Raw genomic sequence first — 26304 nt, 5'->3', positions numbered from 1 at the left:
TTGTCATGCTTCCTTTTGCCTGTAGAATTTATTAAGAGATCTGAACTGGTTCAGAATGCTAGCACTTCATAGCTGTGTTGCACGACTGCTCTCCTTGTATCACAGATACAGGAACTCATTCATGTTACCAATTTTCCTCTTCACATCTTTATAAAGTATAAAAATTTTAACATTTGATTTTGCAAAGAGTAAAAATCTAATAATGTTGTCTTAAGTATTATTCTGACTTCAGATTTGTTTAATCATACGCCTGGAAAGGACACGCAATATTCTTACTACAATTAAGACTGTATCTGCGTTTCAGTGAAAGTCTGAAAATGTCATTACTGGGTAGCAAGACTTTTAGTCTGAGACACCTGAGATGGATAGAACTTAGTCATGACAGCTTTGTGCAAGGAGAGCCACTCATGCAGGCAAGACAGTTCTGTTGAGTAAAGTTTGTTGCTGTAGTATTATTTTTTGGCATAAATGCCAAGGGATGTTGTGGATGAGTTTTATAGAAGAATTTCCATAGACTTGGAGTATTAGATACATGTCAGGAAGACTTGAAAGTATGCAGAAATAGGCAAAGTAATGGCCAGTTCATGGTAACTTAACTATATAGGTCTATATTGGCTGTGGCCTTAAGTAAAGTTAGTCTATCTGGAAGAGGTGTGGGTTTGATCCTGCCTTACAAGGGCATTGACTAGTTTATGTTTTGTATTCGTTTTCTTCCTTCTGACTCTATGACCACCATGAATATGTAGTTACACCTGTAGGTGAGGTTCATCGGAAATGTTCATTTGAATTTTTCATTAATGTGATTTTTTTTTTTTTTAAGCTGGTAAGATAAGTTTGTATTTATTTTTTAGGACTCTGGATGTCTTAAGTGATGAAGTTGTAAAGGATCTTTCTGTTTATTACAGGAAAATGGTAAGTTGTACACCTTGAGTGTAAGCTGATTAGGTTTAAAATGAGAACAGATGAGTAATGTCTGTAGATGACAGGCTGAATGTGGAATGTCTGACTTAAAAGCTAAGGTTAGCAGCTGCTATTATCACTCTCATGGAGCTCATATTTCATTATTCACTAGCCACTGCTGCAACAGTGTGGTGTCCTTTAATTATACACATTAAATGTATTAATGATCTGTAATTAACAATTGTTGCTTCAAAAAAAACATAAGCAAAACCTATGGAAAAGAGCATCTGTTACTTAGAAGAAAGGAGAAGAAAGCAAATTTGACTTCTCCAATGTAAAGTTCAGGGTGATCATATAGATCTTAAAAGCAGTAAGAAAAATAATGTGAAAGTTGAACTTTAATGCAAAGGAGGAAACCAAGGCACATTATAATGCAGTATTCTTTAACTGTACAGTAGTAAAAGATGAATGTTTGCAAAACCTTGAAGCATTTTTTTGTCTGGAGTTGCAAGTAGCTGAAACATAGGCATCCTGTCTCTCCCACAATAATTCTCTGTTTTACTTAAAGTTACTTATAAACTTAAGTTTATAAGCTGGTTAAATAATTAATTACTTGATCTGTAAAAGTGTAAATGACAGTCAGGTTTGGCCCTTTTACAAGAGGTGATATATTTGCTAGCACACAACTTAAAAGCGGTTACACTAAGTTTCTCTTACAACTACAGATTCCAGCTATGGTCAGGAGAGTAATTACTCCATATCCAGATGGACCTGACATAAGTTCTTTTGAACCTGAAGATGGGGAGAACTTTGTCTTTTTAAGGGAAGATGTGAATCCAGAACAAAATTCTCAGTAAGTGTCTATTTTTCAGCAACATTTTTAACTAGGTGAGCTGTATATGGTATTTACCCCCTTTTGGATGGTGCCTGACTCCCTTTGGGTTCAGAATTGAAATATTAAGAAATAGGAGAAATGGAGATTTCAAAGACTGTTCTTTGATTCCCTTAAGTATTTTAAAAATATTACACAACTTGCAGCAAAGCACTTTTTTCAGTTTGTAAGTAGTATGTGAGTAAAGGTAGCAAAACAAACTTTCACAGTATTGTTTGGGAGTTGTGCATGTGATGAGACTATCTGTGTATGTGTAAGACCAGCTGTGGAGTTCATTGAACTTCACTGAATTAGGAGAAATCAAAAGACTTTACTGTATCTTTACTATAGATAGGTCTGGAAAATTGTGTTAGTCTACATTTCTTAATACTAACAGAAGTGTCATGCAAAATGGGAAGTTTTATAGCATGAGATTTTAATCTGTCAGTTCGAAGTGGCTACTGTCTGGCTATAGAATAACAAAAGAAGCAACCTGTGCTTAAGAGATATTAGAAAATGTGATCCAAACAACTGTAGATCAGGTGGTTTTGTGGACTTCCAGTATTCTGTCTTTGAACATTTGAACATAGAGTTGGGAGCACTAGAATCTGTAAGTCTTGTGACACTAACTTGATATGCAAATAATAAAGTTACAACTGCTTTTTTTGGTACAGTTTTTTAAACTGTAGAAATTGGCTATGACATCACAACTATGAAAAGTTAATTTGATAGCATGACTTGGTAACATGCTTCAGAATAGTGAAATAGGATGTCACTGTTGCAGATGAGACCTCATTTGTGGTATTGTGTACTGTCCTGACCGCTTGTGTCAAGAAAAGTTATGCTAAATGAGCTAGTACAGATAAGGACTAGTAAATCAAGGGAACTGAGAGGCTATTTTGTATGAGACTTCAAGCCTTTCAGTGTTCTTAAAGGCTGGACAATAGCCTTTAGGCAATAGGGCAGTCAAAGGATTAAAAAAACCCCAAACATTGTAAGATTACAGTATTGATACATGAATGAATAAGTATCTATATGGTTATTCCACATAAAGCTTCTCTAAGAAGCTTTTTGAAATAGGGCTACTGCAGCTGTGATATAATTTCTGAATTTCTAGTAGTTTTGTTAAAATAAAAGATGCCTTTTATTTGATTCCACTCTTCTTAATATCATATATAGGAACACAAGACATTTTGGCAACGTGACCATCTACCTGCTTTATTGTAGAACTAGTATTATCTTGGTGGCAATATTTTTGTTGGGGAAAAATGAGACCAACTGTGGAGTTCATTGAACTTCACTAATTTCTGAGAAATCAAGAGAGAAAGAAGTGGAACCTTGGATGTAGTTTGCTTTATGTCAGTTGCTGCAATGTGTAGCAGGTTTAATCTTACCTAGGTGGCAGTGCCAGCCTATGAAGCTGCAGCATCTTCCACTGTCTCAGAAGTTTTTCTGCAGTGCACTAGACCAGAGACTAGGTCTAGATTAGAAAAAAATTTTTTCTTCCTCATGGATTTTTCTTCCCCCCCTCAAATAGTTTACTAAATAGTTGTGCCAGTGCATAAGCAGAGCAAGAACACGCAGCTAGTGACAGCTGGTGGGACCAGATATTACTGCTTGAAGTACAACACTTGCTGCTGACTGAGAGCCTTGACATTGATGCTGATAGTTCTGAGGCTCAGTTTATTTGGCTTTAATCCATCTTGGGTTTGGTTTCTTTCTTTTTTTTAATAGGGAAGCCCTTTTCAAAAGAGCAAAAACTAAGGCAAAAAAGAAGCCACGAAAACGGTCTGACAGCTCTGGAGGATATAATCTATCGGACGTTATTCAGAGTCCAGCCTCTACAGGTCAGTGGGAAAGAGGCTTCTTTCAGATATTAAAACAGTATAAAATTTAATATGCAATGTGATATGATTTCTATACCTCAATAAGGAAATCTTGCAAAGATTATTTATTTTCTAGTGAACACCATAGTTGAATTTGAACAATGAATTCTTAAGTTTTGTTTGAAAGAATGTTTGTCATATTAAGCTTGTACTCAAAACTCGGATTCTGTAAAAGCACGTATTTTATCAAATAAAGTTAATGCACTCTTTCCCTTGTGGTTTTAGTAAATGGAACATTTCTGCTTTTTTTTTTTTCCTGCTTTTTTTTTTTTTTCTTTTGGAATATAAAAAATAAATTAGTCACTGTTTAGTGAAAATATGGCAGGAGCTTTCATTTTCAACAGAAAAGTGTCAGTGTTGCTTCCTAAAACTGTAGATTGTGAGACAGAGAAAGAAAACAGGTAGTAATCTTATTCTGAAAAAATATTTAAGACTATATTTTAATATTATTCTAATTTTAATATTATTCTAATATTTATAACTTAAGACTTGCTTAAGTTTGCTTATACTTATTACAGTCTAGTATACTGGACTAGGTAAACTTCTGGTTATTTTGTATTCATCATATGGAGTGAATAAATTTTGGGGGTTTTTAAGCATTGCTTAGTCCGGCTCTCATGATTTAATATTTCTACTCTCTCTTCTTATTTCTTAGGCTCAGTGAAACTGGATAAAACTAACTCTGTAGAATCACTTCCAGAACTCTTAACATCTGACTCTGAAGGTAGTTATGCAGCAGTGGGTAGCCCCAGAGACTTGCAGTCTCCTGACTTCACAAAGGGATTTCATCCAGAGAGGATGGAGGTTGGATTTTCTTGTTCCTAGCAACTTATTTGTTTGTGTTTATCTAGTCCATCAAAAACAGAGTTTGTATTTTGGAGCGTTTCTGAGAAGCTGTTGTCCTTAAAATGGAGTAGACAACTTTTAAGGCGTTATTGTTTTTCTGATAAATAAAAATTAATATTCCTTATTAAATCTTCTAAGAGTAATTTATTCATGTAGTACCATAATAAGAATTTTTATATGCTGTAGTTTTCAGCAAATTTCAAACCAGAATAACAATTATGTAAAGTCTTTATCTATTTCATTTAAAATGCAAAGTAAATCTGAAGTTCAGAAGCCAAAAAAAAACCCAAACAAAAAAACCAAACAGAAGCTAAAAAACTCAAGGAAAATTCTGTTGTTCTTTGACTACCGTAGTTGGACAGAAGTATGGTCCAGGATAACTGAGGCACAACTGGCAAAGAGGATAAGTTTGAGAATTGTGTCTATGTTAAGTGTTAAAGCTTTAGAAGTGAACATCTCCATCTGTCAAGATGCATATTTGGACTTAACTGATTCAGGGTGAAATGTGAAACAAAACAATGCAAAAAAAAGGTACAAATAGCAGACTGATGAGGGATTCACTACGTTATTGCTATTTTTGAGGTATCGTTTAAAATCTTACATGTGTCGTTCAAGTCGTTTGTCACATCCCTTTTTTTCTGAATGAAAAAATGTGAGAATATTTATTCCAACATTTTTCTGTCTTTTTCCAGATGAAGGACAAAGCGTGCAGTCAGGGTATGAAACCCTCTCAACCTAGCAAGGAGATAAAGTCATACAGGGAATCATCAGCATTGACACAGTCTGTTCCACAGTCCATTCCCAGTGCCAAAAACAATTCTGCAAGCTCTCCCAATTGGGTAGCAACCAGTTTCAGGTGGAGTAATAGTTGTGCCTACCTAACTTACAATCACTGTTCCACACCTGGTAGTGGATGTTAATAATATCCTATTCAAACTAAAAAAACCTATGTGCTCTTCAAAAGATCATACATTACTTGACACGTGAATTAAGGATTTCGATAGTTTTATTAAACTGGTACATTTATTTAAATATTCTTTGAGAAAAGCAATTGCTAGGTCTTTTTTTTTTTTTTTTTTAATTAAGTGCTGCCTGTCTGGACTTCTAATATCTTTTTTTAGAAGGCCTGCTTGGTTAACACTTTGTAAAATATTTGGCAGTATTTTGTAGAATTAGACCATGCTTGAAGTCATTAGAAACACCATTGTACTTTGACATTTTTAAGGCATGACTTTAAACTTAAACAGTCTGTGAAAATCAACACCTCAGGTTAAACTGATAAAGTAATGAAAAATTTATTATTAATTTTTATCTGTAGCAGTGTCTGCATATGAAAAAGGAGCACTACTGTGACAAGACTGTTCTGTCTTGCCTGATGTGCTGTCTCTGACAGTTGTCAATAAAGGTTGAATAGAGAAAAGTGTAAGGATTTAGGGGATCGTATAGTGATAATTTCCCACAGTTTTCCCAGGCTTTGTTGGTTTGTGGCTGATGGGCTTTGTTAATACAGGTGATAACAGCTGTAGAAATTAGAAGTTGCAACTCTGAAGTGTATCGTTTGGTGAGCAGGGTCCATTAGGAAACTGTGTTTTGTCTCACTCTGTATTTGTGCAAGCCTAAGTCTATGCAGAGAGGGTAACACATCCCACAACCAACTCTTTGGTCTTTAGACTGGTTGGAAGAAGGTCCACCTTCATCTGCTATCTTACGAGTTCTTTTTGAATGTTTTTGAGAAGATTGCATGGCAAGTGAACAAATAAAGCCATAGGACTTTGCTGTAATATCACTGTGTCTTTATGGGTTTTCACTGTATTCTTTCTTCACTTTTTCTAGTATTGCTGGTATGATGTCAAGAAAAAGCAGGCAGTACTGTTGTGTAGAATGTTGAAAGGATTAATACTGTAGTGTATTTCGTTGAACTACTGTGGAGGAGCAGTGACAACAGGGTTTGGTGTGACCTCCCAGTGGTTGGTTAATTCACTAGTTAGTCTGTGGCAGTTGGGTTTATGTAGGGAGAGGCAGAGAGAGTGCTGCTTATATTTTATTTCAGAGCTTGTCCTTGATAACACAGCATAATATACAGATGCCTTTAAGTACACAGTTTTTAACTTACAGTTTTATGTAAAGCTTGGACATGTCTGGATTTACTTCATGTTTGTTTCTGTGCAAGTTTAAAATCAGGTAACTTGTGAAAAGGAAACTGATTTCTAAAGTTTGAGAATTTTACTGGTGTTTGTACAGAGCTCTAACTTCACAAATAGTGTTCACTTTGCCATATGGAATAATTTTAATCCTGTTCTTCAAAGAAAGGTCTAATTCAACCTTCATGAAAGAGCTGTGAGCAGTGCTTCTCTAATACTTAGCATGAGCAGTTGACTACTAAATAAGTATCCTGGATTTAGGTATCTAACTTTTTTAAAGTAATCATAGTTCACATCTTTTTGTTTCATAGTATAATGAGTCTTGAAAGTATTTTTAGAATGTGCACTTAAATATGTATATATTTATAAAAGTTTTGTCAGAAACATTCTATTTGAGGTTTGCCATAATTGAGGAAACAGACATAAATTATACATCCGGTTACCAATCTTATATATGATTTAGAGGATTCCAGTGAAGGCTGGAACTGTGGAATGTGAGTAAAAATGAGTGCCTTGTAAGGTAACTTTTTATTTTTCATTTAGCCCTGCCAGCCCTCCTGCTATGGATCTAAGAACCATCATGGAAATTGAAGAAAGCATGCAGAAATGTGGAACCATGCCAAAGGCAAATTCAGGGTTGGTAAAAAACCAAAATCTATAAAAGAAAAGTGTGATAGACCAGGCTGTTATGAATTTACTTAGTGGTTCAGGCAGTTCAGAGTTTAAAACACGCAGGAGAAAAGTTGTCCTATTTGGTTTTGACCAGCTTTGTTTACTTCAGTTCGTTATGGTGTTTTTCTGGGAGCATACAAAATTTATCCCTTCATTTTACTGTAGTCTTGTTTGGTAAACTACTGCAAAAGCTGTTGAAATGTGAAAGAAAGAGCTGGTAAACTAGTATCTTAAATCAGTGGCCTGCTCTGCTGAGCTTTCCTATTTCTCAACCCAAAAGAATTAATTCTTGTCCCTAGCACTTTGGAAATTACTTGTGGACCAGTACTGTAATTGATCCTGAAGTTTGTTTCTTGTCGCACACTCTCTGACCTCCCCCAGCACCCATGTGTTGATATTGACTGTTCTTGCTCGGAGAAGCATCCCAAAGAGACAGGGAGATAAACGTACATTTTCAGGAGGCAGTGGATTAAGCCTGATGTTTCGTAACTGACGACATGTAGAAGAGAACTGGAGATGATTTTCATGACCTTTGAAGTGTAGCAATCTTGTAAAGAATGCAGCAACCCTTTACTAGGCTCCAGGACCACTGCCCTATCTCTGGCTAGGTAAACTCAGAAGCTGTGAACAAAACAGCCAAGACTGAAGAATCTGAATAACTTAAGAAACAAACTATTATGAATATTAAAAATGACTATATTGTGTTGTATACATTTCTTATGCATGCATATTTTTGGTTTAAGGGAGCTAAGCTGCTGACAGTCTGAAAAGTCACAAAATTAGAAAATAGTCTTCATCTGGTGGTAGTCCATCTCTTTCGGAGGCTTGATTCCTACTCTGCATGTTTTCATTTGTAGACATCTATGTGAAGAATCATTTCATGATGTTTTTCTTTCTGTCACTCTTGATATTCATTGATCCTTCTTTTGCTCCCCAGACATCCAACTCCTTCCCCCCACCTATACTCTTTTTTGGTACTCTAGGCAAAGTATTTTGGCCTAGGAAAGAAGTATTTCTCAGTTGAATTTGCAAGACTAAAGGCCAGTCATCTCAAAGGACACTGATCTTACATCTTCTCTCTCTGCAATATCAATTCACAGCAGAATGGTGTCTCATGGAATCAAGCTTTCCCAGAAACAAAGAAAAATGATTGCCCTGGCAGCAAAAGATAATGGATCAGTAACTACCAGCACAGAGCCTACTACACTAATAACCATACCACCCCCACCTATGAAAGTTGCAAAACTAGGGAATGCATGGTATGTTATAAATCAAATATCACTTCTTTTTCTTTGGAGGGTTTTTACATGGAATAGTCTGTTAGAAGCAGTTTCTTAAATAAAAATGCCCTGGGTTCTGTTCATTAAAAAGGCTAGCATTGAACTATTTGTATCTACATTTGATGGTAATCTAGAAATTCAGGGGGGGAAGGGAAATGCGGTAGTTGCAGTTTAACAGTTCTTTGAAATTTTGCTACAGTGATCAGAAGACTGCATCCCATCTGGTTCTTGCCTGTGTGTGATGTGGTATTTGCAGATGGTATCAAACAAGCATAGAAAAAGAAGGTTAAGCACAAATTCTGTAACTTAGTCCAGGAAGAGGTTATTGAAAACCATCATGAATGCTGTTTTTTCTCTGTCAAAAAAATAAAGAAAAATGTTGGCCCTTCCTGGGGGAAAGGGCTAGAATGACTTTGGAGTAGAACAAAAATAGACCGAAATTACAGATAACAAAGTTATTTAAGTGGCTAGGAGCCAGAGGGAGGGACAGATGCTGTTAAGAACCCTTATGGTGGAAGGATGCATAATGGGTTTAAAATTACTTTTAATGCTGATTACACGCAATTTAAATGTTCAAGTCAATGTCACAATTGTTTATCATCTGTTCAATGAACTGGGTTTACAACAATGAATGTAGTGAGGTGCTAGCCCAATTCATGCTTTGTTTTTTCACATTTAGAGTTGGTACTGGATGCAAGCATAAAGGCATAACTGTAAAAGTTGCAAGCTATGTAAATTTAATGTGTTTAATTACTACAGAATAAATACCTATCTGCATACTCTTAACTTGAGAAAAAAGAGTCAGACCACTAGTGAGAGGCTGAGAAAAAGGTAGGCTGCTTCCTGGCAGTAGTTGCTTCCTGAGATGTGTTCTGTGTCAAAAGGTTTAGGGTAATATCTAGAACTACTTGCTTCTCTACTCTATTTCATGTATCTATTACCTCATCTTTCTTTTTATGATAAGCACCTTGAGTTTGAAGTGCCTTTAGATTTACTTGAGGTTCAGTATAGGTCTGTTGGTTTATCTTAGTTTAAAACCGTAGTAATAACAGTAAAATCCCAGAACATAATGATGGTAAAATAGAGCTGGTGTTCAAAATACTTAGCAGTAACGTATGTGAAAAACTGTGAGAGTATGTTGTAATCATCCCAAAATCATGCATTATAAGTCAGATAATAATTGATTCTAAAATGGCATTCTACTTCCAGTTATGACATCAGAACAATCTTTGCCCCTCTAGTGACACCATAGAGTACATTCAGCCTTATGGTTAAAGGGCTTTAGTATTTTACAGGGCCTGTCAAGGATCATGTCAGTCTGACATGAAAGGGGCAGTTGTTTGATGAATTCAAGGTAATGTGGCATCAAGTAGTGATTCTGACAGTGATGGCTGGGATTCCTCCAAGGGTCGGTGAAAGTAGGGACAAGAAATCTGTAGGCATCTGTATATCATGGGTTGATTATAACTAAAATAAATAGTTACATGCCATTTATTTCTACTGTCCAGCTTACAAGCTATAGAGGTATGTTACTACAATAGTTATTTACAAAAATGAACTGCCTAAGATGACCTAGTTTTAAAAATATCCAGCACACAGTATTTCAAGTGAATCTAAGAAAAGGTTGAATTCTTTTGTTTTGATTTATATAAGCAGGACTTAAATATCTGTCTTCTCAATTTGTTTTCAACCATGTATACCTAATACCAAAATTTAGGGTCTCATTTACTCCCCCAGCCCCCAAAAGATACTTTGATATAACATTGGGAAAAGCACACAGTTTCGTCTTAAAGAGGAAATGGAATGAGTTGCTTTGCACCTAAGGATTCAGACCCTACCTGACCTCTGAACTGTAATTGGGACCTTCACAGTAGGAGAAACAAGGTTTGCAAGATTTGTCTTCTGAATTCTAATGAGGGTATGAATTTCAGAGTCCTTAACACTGATCCTCTCAAACGCTCCAAAGAACACGCTCCCTGCTTTACACAGGTGATACTGCAGGTCAAGCAGTAAGTTAGTTATTAAGCTTAGCTAATGGAGGTGTCACAGGGCAATTACAGCTCTGATGTTTAAAATTTGCTGGGAGAGACTGACAGTTGAATCAGATGGTGACCAACACAGGAAATACTGATTTATGCTATCCCATATTACATGAAAAAACAAAAATAAAATCTATCTACTTTTTTTTTTAAGGCATAACTTCCTTGATCTGACATCTGAATAGTTTGACTATTCATGCTATTCATCTATTCTCTGATAGATAATTCTTTACCTGTCGGTTATTTAGTTTTTACCTGTTATTTAGTTTTAAACTACCAACTGCCAATGGACTGTTCCTTGCATTTAAAAAGCAAGTATGGACTGAGTTTTGAATATGCTTAGATTATTGTCTCCAGAAAATATATTGTGCTCTTAAGGTTCTGATGAAACAGTTTTTGAAAGTAGCTGGCCTCTACTGTGTTACACAAACCATGTTAACTGGAAAGGCCGGGGTATACTTCAGGAGGATGGAATCCAGTCTAATGCTCATGTGGTCACCACGCAAGATTCTGTACGTTCTTCTGCAGCATTCCTCTGGCTGCTGATCTGGAAAATGTCGGTAGCTCAAGAGTTCAAGCAAAGAACCAGTGGGAGGTATATGAATATTTTAAATTATGCCTAGCTGCTGGAAGAGTTTGTTGAATAAACTTTAAGCTGCTTTAGGCAAGCCATCAATTATTTGATTGCCCCTGCTAGTTGTTCAAAGTATTTTTGTATATACGGTAGAATGGTAAGTGTTACTCAGCTGCTCTAATACTATATTTGCAAAGTTATATTCTGTAAATTCACAATGGACTATTAGAGGGTATTTGGCAATGGATTGAGCTTTCCACGCATGCAATATAGTCAAAGCCGTAGAACTTGTGTTCCAATGAAACAAGATACTCATCTTGGATGTGCAATGACCACACTTGCCAGAAGGGTGTGAGACATTCTGGCTCTTTTTGGTTGACTGAAAGACAGAGTCTATCATACACAATGCCCTACCTTTTCCACCAAAAGAAACCTCCAGTTTCATAGATTTTGGGGGACTGAACCTATGTTTCCTTCTTTGAAGAAAAGTGGAAATTAGGAGGGGGTGGGGGTAAAAAAATCACACTAGTAATATATTTTGAGAGTATCTCATGCAAGAAGCTAGGTGTTAAGTTTGTTAGTTCTCCAAATCTAGTTTGATTGAGGGAGGGGGGTGTTGTTTATTTGTTTTGTTTTTTTTTTTTTTAAGCTCAGGAGAGCCTATGGCTTTTCAAGAGTGGAAGCACAAAGAAATTTGAAGTCTGTCTTGAGAATTAACAGTTGTGTATTTTAATGTCTAGGTTGTTAGTTTGTCAGTATTCCAGTTTATACTGAAACATCAACAGCTGTGTTGGAACTTCATGCTTTGATGTTTTGCAATTACAGCTTTGAGAAACTTAGTAATATTCCACTTTTTAAAAAAAAAAGATGCATAGATCAGTTTTTCTAGTGCTACAGATTAGACAGAAGTGACAGGGTATCAGGCAGGACAAGCTGAAATTTAGAGTTGTTAATTTTAGGAAAATTTTAGCCGAACCATTTTAGGGTACCACTAATTGTTTTGGATAGGTTCACAAGCTGAGAATGACGCAAGGTTGTTTTTTTTGGGGGGGTTGTTGGGGGGGTGGTTGGTGCTGTGTTGCATGTGGATCTGATTGCAGTACAGAATTATCATGAAAATGAGTAGGCTACTTAAATTCTTAGTAGCACAAGAAGCTTCTCTGACAGCAGATCCCAAGGGAACTATTTGCCTACTTAGTGTAAGCAAGTTTAGGGAAGTTCTGGTCAAACACTTGCCTGGACTCTTGTGTGCCAGCTGGTAGTAAGAATAGAGGATGTGCAAAAATTACTTACCCCTGCATTGGAGGCTCCCATTCTGCTTTCTATGCCTTCTGCACCGCTTGCAAAGTATTAACCCCCCCGCGCCCCGCCCCAGCCCAACAGAAAAAAAACCCCAACAACAGAAAAACCCCAAACATAAGCCTAGGTGGTCTAGCATGGGGTTCAGTTGTTGCAAGAGTTCATATAGAGTGTTACAATATTTTAATTCCCTCATGTTTGTTATCTTAAATTGTATACCACATAGATATAGTTTGTCAGCCTTTGGCTTCAATGCTTCCCTTCTTACGGTAGCTGCACAATTAGCTTTGTATAGAAAGCTTGTTTTACTTCAGTAGTGTTTATAATTGGTCTCTTATTTCTTTGAGTAGATAATGAGTAGAGTTATTCTTCCAATATGTATTTTGTATATTTGACAATGAGTGGGACTGCTATGTTAGTGAAGTTGAATGTAAGTAAATGTGTGAAGAATTAATTCCAAAGTCTTGATGGGGTAAAGGAAAGACTAATGGTAACTGCCTTGAATTCTGTAAATAAAAAGGCTTTTGGATCAGAAAATGTTCAGAATAGTTGTGATGCTAAATTGCTGTATTTTCATACTGGTTTATTTTTGAAAGATAATATGCAGGCTTTAGTTCAGTAACAGTGCACATAATACTTGGGCAAGTAAAAGAAACCAAAGCATATCAGTTTTATGAATTTCACTGTGGATTAAGTGATTTATAGAGCCTCCAGCAGATATGAGGAACTCATTCAGTATCTTGGGGAAAGAAGATCAGCTATACTTGACTTCCATGGTGGTAAACTAACAGTATTAGAATGAAAGTGCTAGAGCATTGTGTGATTTATGAGAATACTTTTAAAGGGATAATACTGGTAGAAAAGGTACAGCTTGTCTAAGACAAGGTTTCTGTTACAATAAAATTATTTTTTAAGAGGATGGCTTCAGGGGGAATAGATGGAGGGGTGGTTTTAGGTTTTTGCTTTTTTTTCTGCTAATAAAATTTCCATAATATGGCTTGTTCTGTTCTTATAGGTATTTATTTTCTGACGTTTTTACCTCTCTGACCCAAATTGACTTATTTTAGCGAATGGGGTGTATCAGGCACAATGGTGAGATACAAAAGCTAAGTAATATTTTATTTTTAGTAACTGAAAAGGCCCTCTTTGCTATCTGAATCATGGAACAATATGGAGTCTTGGAAAGTGCAAGTATAAAATGAATTATTTGAATTTTGGGGGTTTTTTTTGTTTGTTTTTTAAAGGTCATCTTCATTACATTCTGCTTTGCCAAAGTCATTCCGTGACCTTGTAATGGAAGAAGAAAAATGTATGAGTGCGAATAATTCACCTGGTACTGGTATCAAAAGAGCTGGATATAAAGGAAGTGAGGATTCATCAGTCCAAAACACTGTAAGGTAAGAGAGCAGTCGTCTTCTAATTGATCAACCATTACACAAGAACCATAATAACATGTTGAAATTCTGCAAAATAAGAAAGGATAGAATTATCATTTAAAAAAAACCCTAAAACCTGTAAGCATTTGTTTAGTGATTCCGTTAATAGAATTTTATGAACAGAATACTATTTTGAATGGGAATCTTAAAGACTAAAGCAATTTAATGCCGCTGCTAATATTTTGTTTGAGGTTCGAGGTATTTGTGTCTATACATATGGACATGTGTATATGTGTGAGTGTGTGTATGTATATATAGGGCCACAAACACTTCAGGCTCCAAATAGAATACGTACATGTATGTGTGTACATTTGTATATGTGTGAATGTATAAAAATAGTAAACTTACATTTTCTAACTTCGGTAGAAATTGGATATTCTTTAGCATTCAGATATAGCATGCATGAAACAGAGTTTGCTTGGGAGTATTTCTGTGTAACCACTGAGTGGATAAAAGCAGTTTATTCAAACACAGTTCTGGCATTTCCTGATCAGAGTTTTCTTATAAGCTGATGGATTAAGAAGACTTACTGAAATATTGAGGCACTGGTTATGTCTGTGTATTATAATTACTGGGGGACTACAATTCTAAGGACAAAAATAACTTGTTCTGAGGTTCACTTGAATTATATGTCTAGTTATTAGATAATATTGCTCTTTGGTCAAATTGTTTTAACCACGCATTCTCCAATAAAACCTCTGGTTTTGGATTAAAACAACTGTCTTCAAGATGAGGGAAGAAATCTCAGCCTTATTCCTGAAGGTCTGTATGACTGAGTTGCCCACCCACCTGCATCTCTTCCCCCTATCATCAGTAACTTTGAATGCTATGCATTTCAAATATATTTACGAGACAGAGGGCTTGAAAATCTTACTCTCTCACCCACCGTCAGGAAGCAGCGCAGCCCAACTGCCCCATGGTGGCAGGGGAGCCAAGGGTGACAGCAGGACCGGCTGGGCAGTGGCCTCCTGGCAAGGGCACAACCCCACTGTGCCAGAGTGAGGTGAGTAGGGCAGGCTCCATGACAAACTAGGGTGAGCCACCATCAGCGAGCGCCAACAGGTCCATTGGGGTGAGGCAGGCTCAGGAACAGCAAGGCTGGCTTGGGCATAGCTGCAGCGTAGCTCAAGAAAGCCTAAGTCTGAGAGACTGAGCTTAAATGCAGCTCCTGAGTAAAGAGGAGGAGCCGCCGTGAGCCTTCGCACAGCTCTTGCTTACAATGCAACTCTGTTTATAGCAGCCTGACTCAGGTTTACACAGCTGCACTGAGGGAAGGGAGTCTGCAGAGCCTGTTGGTGCACAGGCAGCCCTGATGCCCGTTACCTCCCAGTTTTCTTACGAACTCCTGTTCCAGCCCCCTCCAAAATCTGTCCCCTCCATAAGGAAAAGAAAGTTCTGCTGGGCCTCCCTCTTGGTTGCTCAGCTTATATAGAAACTGGTGTTTCCCTAGGAGAGAAGTAGTATGTGTCTTATTGTTAGATAAGAACAAAATGAGGATAGAAGTATAGGAACATTGTGTGTGGGATGGTGTTGGACACGTAGGAGGGATTTGGAGAGTGTATGTGACAGGTGGGCATTCTTCAGGAACAGAGGGGTAAAGCTGAAGTTACTGTGGTGAGTGGAGATGTAGGGACATTAAGCACAAATCTGCAGAAAAACAGGTATCATTAATTTTGTTGCTAGCAAAATAATAAAGCTTTTTGCCATATGGGAGATGGCAAGGGCTGGTGATAAGGGAATTTGCACTGGATGCTATTAGTTTTGTCACACCTGCTCTGTGATCTTCATAAAGTCATTTCTTTTCCTTTTGCATTGCCCTGTCTAGTCTGTGCAGTCTGGCCAGTCTGCACGCTCTCGAAGTGGATTATTTGAGCTGAATGCAGGGCTAATACGTTAGCTATCTGAAAATGATACATTAAGCTATTGGGAGCATAGATGACTAGATTGACTATAATCAGTTAGAAAAGATGGCACTTCCAGAGCTATTCCAGGTTGTTTTGAATTGTGTCTGAAGATGCTTATTTCTCTCTATTAGGTATAAAGAGCCTAGGTGACTAGTTCATCCATCTAAAAGTTAGGAGTTGAGTTTCTAGTGTGAGGTGATTTTATTCTTTGACCGTACAGTTCCTGTCACAGCAGACTCTGATTTTTGCCTGGGACATTCAAGGGCTACTTCTCTGAAGATTAATTGTCCACACCCTTACCCCTTCCTTTTTAAGGAGAGAAAATTGCATGTATGTGGAGCATAAGTAATCCTCATCTGTTGATATCAGACTCTCTGATGGAACATTGAAGATACTTGCATGGCTACTGTTCCTGCTTTGTCTTTTTTCTTTGGATAAACTGTGCAGTAATTAAACTGACAATTTTCTTAAGTATCTGGATGAGGGTTTTTTGGTGGTTGCATAAACACTCTTCCATATACTGTCACCTCCCAATTTATGCAACCCAGAAATTCTCTGTAAATGAACCACATCATGAATGTGGAGATGTGAACTGGATTCAGTCCAGAGGCAGATCAGCCCAAAAGCTGGTCTATGTGGATGTGGCCGCATTGTTTCCAGGGACATCTCAGCCTTTTGAGTTATGCTCTGCAGCTGTGCGTGTGTAGCTCATAGTCCAAGCTAAAAACATAGGCCTGACATGACTTAACTTTGTTGTGGCAGCCTGGGTTGTCTTCACTGTGTTACTTCAGGGAGCAGTGAAGAGTCTTAGTGGAAACAAGTCTTTGTGGCTTCGCGTGGGAATGGCCTAGTTCTGGCATGGCTAATAATGAGCTAATAAGTAGTACATGAGTCAGATGGTACAGCAAAACCCAAAGGGTTCTGCAGGAGACCAGGCTTTGTGTTCCTTTTCTGAAAGCAGTCATTAGATCAGGGAGGCACCGGACCTGAACTGGCTTCAAATGAACAAATCCTCAAGCAACAGTGGGGAGCTGAGTGCTGGGACATCTTGGTGGCTGTGCAGGAGTCATGGCAAGTTCAGCCAACTGAGTTAATCAGGTTGGTTCAGTACTGATGATACTTGTCTGGTTTGTTTCCATGCAGAACCACTTATGTCTCTGCATCAGTCTTTAATTTTCAGGACTTCCAGGTTTCCAAGTTCTGTATTTTTGAGGCTTTTTTTTCCATTTTTCTGTATATGCTAGCTTCCCATTTCCCGTCTGTTCCATTTCTCCTAGTTATTTTGATGCCAGCTGAGGAATTAAGTTAGCATGTTGAAATATCTGCAGTTGATTTAATATCTGGACTGAGTGTCTTGCTAGCAAGAAACACAGATGTACGTATGTACAAACAGCTTCAAAATATCTGAACTGCTTCCTACATTTTAAAGCCACATTTAAATTAAGGGGGATGACATAGGTATTTAAATTTATCTTTTAATTGATCACTAGAATGTGCTGTGACGTTGGAACTATTAATTCCAGGTTTTGGAAATTTCTGTTGTGGTGGGTTTTTTTGGTTGTTATTTGGGTTTTTTGGTTTCTTTTTTGTTTAGAAGTCTTGATCTGGAAATAACTTTGTACTGAAACAGGTTTGTTAAGTATAACAATCTACTTGGATTGATTTATAGTAGTGCTGTGAGTTCTTTGGATTGTGAATGGGAAGAAGAGTGTAGTTGTCAAATGGGCTGGATAGGTGTTGGTTACTGTCAAATGTGCAGGAAGATGAACATTATTAAAGCAGGTGGAAAAAGATAAAAGTTGAGAGATGACACCAGAATAAAGGCATTTAGTAAGTTGTACAAACATGCTCTTAATTAAACAAACCAGCAAGCAAAAAACTACCTTCATATCCTCTTTTCCTTCCCTCTTTTTCTCTGGCTCTTTCCTGCTTTTCATTAAGTTATTATCTTTCTCAAGTGCAGTAAAAGCTGGAAGCTGATTTATCTAGACTTCAGCTAAAAAGTAGTCCCGTGCTGTTGAAATCATGGAATAATTTTGATTCTCTAATTCAGTCTTCTGCTCAAAATAAGTCAAACTAGATCATGTTGCTTAGGGCCTGGTCCAGTTGAGCTGTGACTGCTTCCAAGTATGAAGATACCCTGACCTTTCTGGGCAACATGTTTCAGTGTATGGTATCCCCACAGTGGGATATTTTTTTTTTCCCCCTTAACTGGGATTTCCTGTTCTGCAGCTTGTGTATGTTGCCTCTTATTCTATCACTGTGCACCTCTAAGAATATTCTTTCTGCATCTTTTCCCTACCCTTCATTTAGGTAGTTGAACACAGCAATGAGATCTCCCCTTTGCCACCTTCTTTTAGGATTAACAAAACACAGCTCTTCCTTTCGTATGCTCCAGCCCCTAATCTTGGTGGCCCTTCACAGTACTTGTTCCAGCCTGGCAGCATCCTTCTTGTACTGAGGAGCCCAAAACTGGGTATGATACCCTGTATGTAGACTTAGCATAGAGGGGAAGAATCACTTCCTTTGACTGCCTGACTGCACTCTTAATGGTACAGCCCAGGATGCAGTTGGCTGCCTTTGCTGCAAGGGCACATGCCGATTCATCTTTGACCTGCTGCCAGCCACGACTCTGCAGGTACTTCTCTGCAGAGCTGCTTTCTAGCCAGTCAGCCTCTGGCCTGTACTGCTGCGTGGGGCTATTTTCTTCCAAATACAGGACTTTGCACTTGCCGCTGAAATTCATGAGTTCTCATTTGCCCATTTCTCCAGCCTCTTGAGGGCCTTCTGAACGGCAGCCTGGCATCCAGAGTGTGGACTGCTGCACCCTTCTCACCCTCTCCTGGTCCATCTGTGGCCTGGCTGAGAATGCGCTCTATTCTACCAAAGACTCTAAACAGGATTGGTCCCAGTATCAGTCCCTGAGGACCACCACTAGCACTTGCTTTCCAGTTGGATCTTGTACAGCTAATCCACAACCCCAGAAGTTCTCCAATCCAGCCCATTTCCACACATCTTGTAGTCCCTTTACTTAGTCCATATTTTTCAGACTGAGTATAAGGATATGATAACAGAACATGTCAGACGCCTTGCTGAGGCCAAGTTCTTTGGCTTTCATGACATCCACTGCTTTCTGGTTGTCTGCAGAACCTGTCATCCTATCATAGAAGGCAATTAGGTTGGTCAGACACAGTTTGCCTTGTGTCATAAATCCATGCTGGCTGTTCCCAGTCATCTTGTCCTACATGTGCTCAGAAATTACTTCAGAAGGAATTGCTTCACAACCTTCCCCAGGATTGTGGTGAGACTCATCAGTCTGTAGTTCCCCATACCCTGCTTCTTGAAAATGGGTATAACACTTAGCTTTTTCTAGTCATCGGGAAGCCTCTGTGGTTGGTTGGTTTGTTTTTCTTCTTGCTAATACAGAAGCCCTTCCTTTTGCCCTGCATATCCCTCAGTTGTTTCAGCTCCAAGCTGAGCATTGGTTCTTACAACTCTGTCCCTGTACACAGAAGTAATATTACTGTTTTCCTCTAGTGTAGACTGTCCCTGCTTCCACTGTTTATAAGTGTCCTTTTTGAATTTGAAGTTCATCTAGAGTTGCCTTTCATTCCTGCCAACCTTCTGCCGTGCTTGCTTGACTTAAGGCACATTGAAATGATCTGGTTTTGTGTTTTGAGGAGGTTGTCCTTGTGTATCAGAAATCAGTCCAGATACTGTCTATATGAAGTGTAGTCATTCTCTGTCATTCTTTCCTTTGCAAGGTTAGATAAAATTTTTAGTCTTCTCTCAGAAGATGATCAGTAGAAGACTCAATACCAGTTACTCTTATCTGCATCTGTGACAGTTTAGATTGTTCTTACTTGAACATAAGAGACCAAAACTGAAAGCTTGTCCAAATAAGCTTTGTCCAGTGTGGTATATGTTGTCAAAAGTATTTGTTTCAAATAGAAACAACTTTTTTTTTTTTTTTCCCCAGCCACATACTTCTGATTCATTCTCATTATGAGTACACCCTGGATTCTCCTTTTTCTCTTTAAGTTGAAAAACTCGCAGCTTATAGCTACTACAGCCTTCACTTCACATAATCTTTTGTTTCATACTTCTGAATGTCCTTTCCCATTGCTTTGTTCCACAGTCATACTGTTCATTTTTATCCTTTGCTAAATTAATAGCATCTCTTAATATTGTCTGCTGGTTTGAGCCTTGCTGCTTATTGTGTCCACCAATGTTGACTTAGTTATATTACTTTTAGTTAACTTGTTCTCTAGAATAATGATCAGCCCAGCTGTAAAGTGAGTAAGGAATTAGCTAGGTAGGAGAGGTATGAGAAACTTGTTTTTTTTAAAAAAAAAAAAAAAATCATTATGTGGCACTTGATTCAGTGTCTTATAGAATTCCCATATTTGTTTATCACACTCATCTGGCATGACCCAATACCTTTCTTAAATAAAATGGGATTCTCTAATCTGCCATTGGTTTTCTTTTACCAAAGATAAAACAGGAAAAAAAATTTACAAGATGCTGAATTTCTACCTTTTTTCCATTTTTAACTATTCTTTAACACCTATGGAAAAAGCGCTGTGTATTAATGAGGTAAAAATAAAGGAACTGCAGCTATATAGGTACTCAATCTGGAGCATGGTGCAGCAGATTTGACTACTTTTTCCATGGAGCTGTTGTTTCATGTGTCATTTCTTTCAAAGCTCTGGAATAGTTGTTATCCAGAAACATCCAGTTTGGAGAGTACCACACCTTTTTTGTTTCCTCTCCTTACCGTGTGCCACTGGCTGTCCTGACAGTGCCTAATATGATCACCATTACTGAAAATGGAGGGGAAGGATCATCTTGACAAACACAAACTGTGCTTTCCCAATGGAGGTAATATGACCTGGCAGAGATATATCTGCTGGGTTTGATTCAAGGGAGGGCCTCTTTTGAAGGCCAGTGTTATGCCCTGGCAGCTGTTGCTGCAGATATATATATTTTTTTTTCCCTGAGCGAGTTAAATTTGTGTTCATTCTGGTCTTTGAGTAGTTGGCTGTTCGGTGGGCAAAATTATGTTGTGTGACAAAAAGCTGGGCATGGTTCATTTAAATGCCATTTTTGATGATGGATGTTGCATTTCACATTTTTTGAGATCTTGCCCTCATTGCTTAGCAGTAGGAATCATGGTTCTTATTGTCCTTGGAATTGTGTTCTGGGGAAAATATTCTAGGCAGAGAACTTAGCAGTTACTGGAATTCTCTTAGCTTTCTATAGATTTTTCCTCTTTTCCAGGAGTTTGTGGCCACTTAGTGTTACCACAGCCTTAAAGGAAATTGAGACTGATTTATTGAAATACCAACACCCTTAGAGTTTTTTACAATACCATTGAATAATTATAAAAAGTCTGCTAGCATTTCGTAGTATGTTGTAGCACTGTTTTAGAGTTTTGAAAATGGCGAAAGTTGCCAAAGATGGGTATTAAATGACAAGAATAGGTCCCTCTCTCCCTACTGGTGTAGTATTTTTTTGACAAATCTACTTGTTGCTTAAGGCATACAGTATACCAAATGTGACTTTTTTTTGTTGAGAGATTAACTTTTTGCAACTGAATAAAATATCTTCCTGTTGGGAACTCTTTACTGATACTTCAGGATTTTTTTTTCCCAATTAATTCTAGTTTTATGCTATTCTGATGAATGTAGGAGATGGTTGCAGGATATGTACTCAAAGTCCGTAATTTCTGGGCTTATACTTGAGGAAATAATTGACTAGTGCTATTGTAGCACTGGTTCTTTCACATGAAACATATAATTTGAGTACAGGACAGTTGTTTGTTTTTTTATCTTGGAGCCATATTCTTTTCATATTAATTGCAAACATTTATACATTTATAAAACATACACATGTATAAAACCAGCACAAACAGTGCTGTTAGTGCATAACTCAGTTGACTGTTTTACATGTAAAAACCACCTTTATTTAAAAAAAAAAAAGCACCTTTGTTCAAATGCTCAAATGTTAGGATATGCCAGAATTAACACCCAAGGTGAAAATCCATTAAGTTCTGGTAATCAGAAGTGAGCATCAGTGTCTCCTCTAGTGACAGTATCACACTTAAGACAAATTCAGCATTACATCCTAATGCCTTTTTTCTGGAAAAAAACTACAAATTTGAAAATTGCCTACTATAAATTTGTCCTTCACAATACAATGTAGAAGAATGCTCTGTTGGTAACTTTCACTCTCATTTCCTGCCTTTTTCCAGGTGCACCACTAGAAGTAGCTCAGGTCTGGAAGGCCATGTTCTGGATTCCCCACAGCTGGAGAGTCATAAGTAAGTTTGACAGTGGCTTAGATTCTGGAGCTTGTTTTCTGTGTGTTGTGCTGACCTTGTTCTTGATGTTGCCTCATAATGTCATTTTGGGGTTTTTTGCAGTCCTTGGTCAGCGGCATCACCAACTAGCTCTCCTGTGATAGCACCTGTCATGTTTTCAGCTATTGTAGAGGAAGAGCTCCAGCAAGAAGCGGCTCTTATTAGGAGCAGAGAAAAACCTTTGGCTTTGATCCAGGTAAAGTGCTAAGTTACTGCAGCTGTGAAGTTACACAAGTAGTTTTCCAATGGCTGTTTCAGAGATCAGTTTTTAGGATTAATTATGTACTGGTACGCTTAGTATCATTTACATAATGATATTAAATATCATTTAATACTAACTTCACATTGCTGTTTGATAAGGTAGGCCTATATTAAAGTCAAGTTGACTATTGACTATCAAATATCAAATTGCATGATTAATGCATTCACAGCATCAGAGAATGAAGGAAAGAACCTCTGGAAATTGTTTAGTCCAAACCCCCGCTCAGAGAAGGGTCAGTTAGAGCAGGTTGCTCAAAGCCATGTCCAGGCAGCTTTTGAATATCTGCAAGGATGGAGACTTCATGGCCTCTCTGGGAAACCTGTTCCAGTGTCTAACAGCTCTCACAGTAAAAAAGATTTTTATCTTTAAATGCAATTTTCTGTATTTCAATCCGTGCCCATTATCTTTTCTCTTGGCACAGTCATCTTTATTCTTTCCCATCAGATATTTATACACTTTGATAAGATCTCCCTGAGCCTTCTCTTCTCCAGACTAAACAACTGCAGTGTGCTCGACGTCTCCTTGTATGTCAGATGCTCCACACTCTTAATCGTTTTTGTGTCCCTTCACTGGACTGTCTCTGGTATGTCCATGACTCTCTTGTACTGGGGAGTCTAGAAGTGGACCCAGCACTCCGGTTGTGTCTTACTAGTGCTGAGTAGAGGGGAAGGATCACCTCTCTATCTGCTAGCAATGCTGTCCCTCGTAGAGCACAGGAGGCTGTCACCCTTCTTTGCCATGTGGGCACACTGCTGGCTAATAGCTTGTCCACCAGGACTCCAGATCATTTTATGCTAAGCTGCTTTCCAGCCTGTCAGCCCCCAGTATGTAATGGTTATTTTTCCCAGGAGCTGGACTTCACATTTCCCTTTGTTGAACTGCAGGAGGTTCCTCTTAGCCCATTTCTCCAGCATGTCTGGGTCCTTCTGAATGGCAGCACAACCATCTGGCATATCAGCCACTCCTTCCAATTTTGTACTGTGTGCAACCTTGCTGAGGGTGCACGCTATCCCATCGTGCGGGTCATTAATGAAGATGTTAAACAGTACTGGCCCTAATCTCAGTATTGGTGTTAGTGACTGGCCTCTAGCTGGACTTTGTGCTACTGATCACAACCCTTTGAGATCACTGGTTCAGGCAGTTTTCAGTCCATCTCACTGTCTCTTTATCTTGTCCATACTTAAGCTTGTTCACTTAAGCTCTTAGTCTGTACTTAAGTTCTACCACTTTTCTAGGTACTAAGTGGTACTTACCACTTTCTTGGTAAGTAGTCACCCAGATCTCCTTGCCCTTCTTGAAGGTAGGAATGACATTTTCTTCCTTCCAATCCTCAGAAACCAACCCTTATCACCACAAGCTTTCAAAGAATTTTATTTAGAGTGGGCGTGCAGTCATACTGGCTAGCTCTGATCTTGGGGATCTGGGATTGCTGAAGGCTGATCATATCACTGAAGACCAAGATGAAGGCAGCTGTTAGTTCTCCAGGCTTTTCAATGTCCTTTGTCATTCAGCAGCAAGCCCATGTTGTCTTTTGCTGCTGTAGAAGCCTTTCTTGTTGCCCTTCATGTCCCTTGGCAGATTCAACTCCAGACAGGCTTTGACCTTGTGGTGGGTTGACCTTGGCTAGATGCCAGGTGCCCACCAAAGAGGAAAATACAATGAGAAGCTTATGGGTTGAGATGAGGACAGGGGGAGATCATTCAGCAGTTATTGTCACGGGCAAAACATACTCAAATTGGGAAAATTAGTTTAATTTATTGCCAATCAAAATCAGAGTAGGATAATGAGAAATAAGACCAAATCTTAAAATACCTTCTCCCCACCCCTTGCTTCTTCCCTGGCTCAACTTTGCTCCTGATTTCTCTGTCGCCTCCCCCACGAGCAGCACAGGACGACAGGGCATGGGAGTTGTGATCGTCACACATTGTTTTCTGCTGTTCCTTCCTCCTCAAGGGAAGGATTTGCACTCCTCCCCTGCTCCAGCACGGGGCCCGTCCCATGGGAGACAGTTCTCCATGAACTTCTCCAATGTGAGTCCTTCCCACAGACTGCAGTTCTTCACAAATTGCTCCAGCCTGGGTCCGTTCCACAGGGTACAGTCCTTCAGGAACAGACTGTTCCAGTGTGGGTCCCACACGAGGTCACAAGTCCTGCCAGCAAACCTGCTCCAGCCTCCTGCCAGGACCCTGCTCCAGTGCGGGCTTCCCATGGGGTCACAGGCTCCTTCAGGCATCTACCTACTCCAGCACAGGGTTCTCCCCGGGCTGCAGGTGGAGATCTGCTCCAGCGTGGAGCTCCATGGGCTGCAGCGGGACAGCCTGCCCCACCATGATCTTCCCATGGGCTGCAGGGGAATCTCTGCTCCGGTGCCTGGAGCACCTCCTCCCTCTCCTTCTTCATTGACCTTGGTGTCTGCGGAGTTGTTTTCACATGTTCTCACTCCTCTCTCTGCCTGCAAATGCCACATGTTGTTTTTTCCCCCCTTCTTAAATATGTTATCCCAGAGGCATGTGTATCATACCTGTCACCGATTGGCTTGGCCTTGGCCAGTGGCAGGTCTGTACTGCACACAGGGGAAGCTTCTAAAAACTTCTCACAGAAGCCGTCTCTGGAACCCCCACCACTACCAAATCCTTGCCATGCAAACAATTAGACTTTCTTAATTCTGTTCCTGTATGCTCAGACAGCATCTCTGTTTTCCTTCTGGGTCACCTTTCCTGCTTCAGCCTCTTGTATGCTTCCTTTTTGTTTGAGTTTTGTCATGAGCTTTTTTTTGTCCATGCAGGCCTCCTGCCACTCTTGCTTGGCTTCCTGCTCATTAGCATGGACCGTTCTTGAGCTTGGAGGAGGTGATCCTTAAAATCAACCAGCTGTCCTGGACCCCTCTTCTTTCCAGGGCCATATCCCATGAATTTTTCCCAAGCAGATCCCTGAACAAATCTTAGTCTTCTCTTCTGAAGTCGCAGGATTGTTATCCTACTATTTGTCTTGTTCCCACCTCTCGGGATCCTGAGCTCCACTGTCTCATGGTCTTTGCAGCTAAGGCTGCCCTCAACCTCCTCATCCCTGATCAGTCCTTCTTTGTTTGTAAGTATGAGATCCAGCAGAGTGTCTCCCTTCATCAGCTCCTTGATCATCTGTGTTAGGAAGTTTTCACCAATGAAGACCTCCTGGAGTGCTTGTGCCCTGCTGTGTTGCTTGTTGAGCAGGTACCAGGGTGGCTCAAGTTTCCCATGAGGAGCAGGGCCTGCAAACATGAGGTTTCTTTAAGTTGTCCTACTTCTTCCTGATTAGGAGATCTGTAGCAGACATGCATTCAGGACAAGTAAAGCCTGTTCATAACCATGCTACTGGTGTAAATGTAGATCTGACACTGACCTACATGATCTTCTTTCCTTCCAGATCGAGGAGTGTGCTATTCAAGATTTATTAATCCACTATGAAGCTTTTGACAACCCTGATGAATTTGTGACTGTTGAAAGGGCTCCACAGGGACCTATAGCAGCACCTATGTGGAACAAGCACTAATTCATAGTCTTCACAGTCCACGTTGTATGTGCACTTCTGAAGTTCCAATTCTTGTTACAAGTAAAACGGGACTGGAAGAACAGGAATCATGTAGTTTTTTAACATCAGCATTAAAATACTGCACATAATCACTAGGTATTTGTTAGAGAGAATGGAAATAATGTGTTCACTGTGTCCTTTACCCACAGTATATATTGTATGTATGTTTTGAGAGATTTCTTTAACGGAACATATTAGTAATGTTACATTGAAGCTGTAGTTTGGAAATGCATTTGTTAATCTTAAATTGTGAGGGGTTTTTGTTA

General features: G+C 38.9%; 1 protein-coding gene across 1 annotated transcript in view; it reads left to right on the top strand.

Annotated features, from left to right (window-relative positions):
- Positions 1-25999, top strand: part of IBTK (inhibitor of Bruton tyrosine kinase) — a gene marked incomplete at both ends in the record, with an annotated part of 50637 nt that extends 24638 nt beyond the window's left edge. Inside the window, 11 exons of the mRNA XM_081998090.1 lie at positions 852-912; positions 1626-1753; positions 3506-3618; positions 4313-4461; positions 5196-5359; positions 7188-7280; positions 8417-8575; positions 13753-13905; positions 22102-22170; positions 22273-22405; positions 25874-25999. Coding sequence (XP_081854216.1) covers positions 852-912; positions 1626-1753; positions 3506-3618; positions 4313-4461; positions 5196-5359; positions 7188-7280; positions 8417-8575; positions 13753-13905; positions 22102-22170; positions 22273-22405; positions 25874-25999 — 1348 coding nt within the window. The remainder of the gene's footprint in view (positions 1-851; positions 913-1625; positions 1754-3505; positions 3619-4312; positions 4462-5195; positions 5360-7187; positions 7281-8416; positions 8576-13752; positions 13906-22101; positions 22171-22272; positions 22406-25873) is intronic.
- Between the last annotated feature and the right edge of the window lie 305 nt (positions 26000-26304).

This window comes from Phaethon aethereus (genome assembly GCF_964289735.1).
Source record: "Phaethon aethereus genome assembly, chromosome: 3".
Lineage (NCBI taxonomy): Eukaryota > Metazoa > Chordata > Aves > Phaethontiformes > Phaethontidae > Phaethon > Phaethon aethereus.
This window is presented reverse-complemented; position numbering and strand designations above follow the sequence as displayed.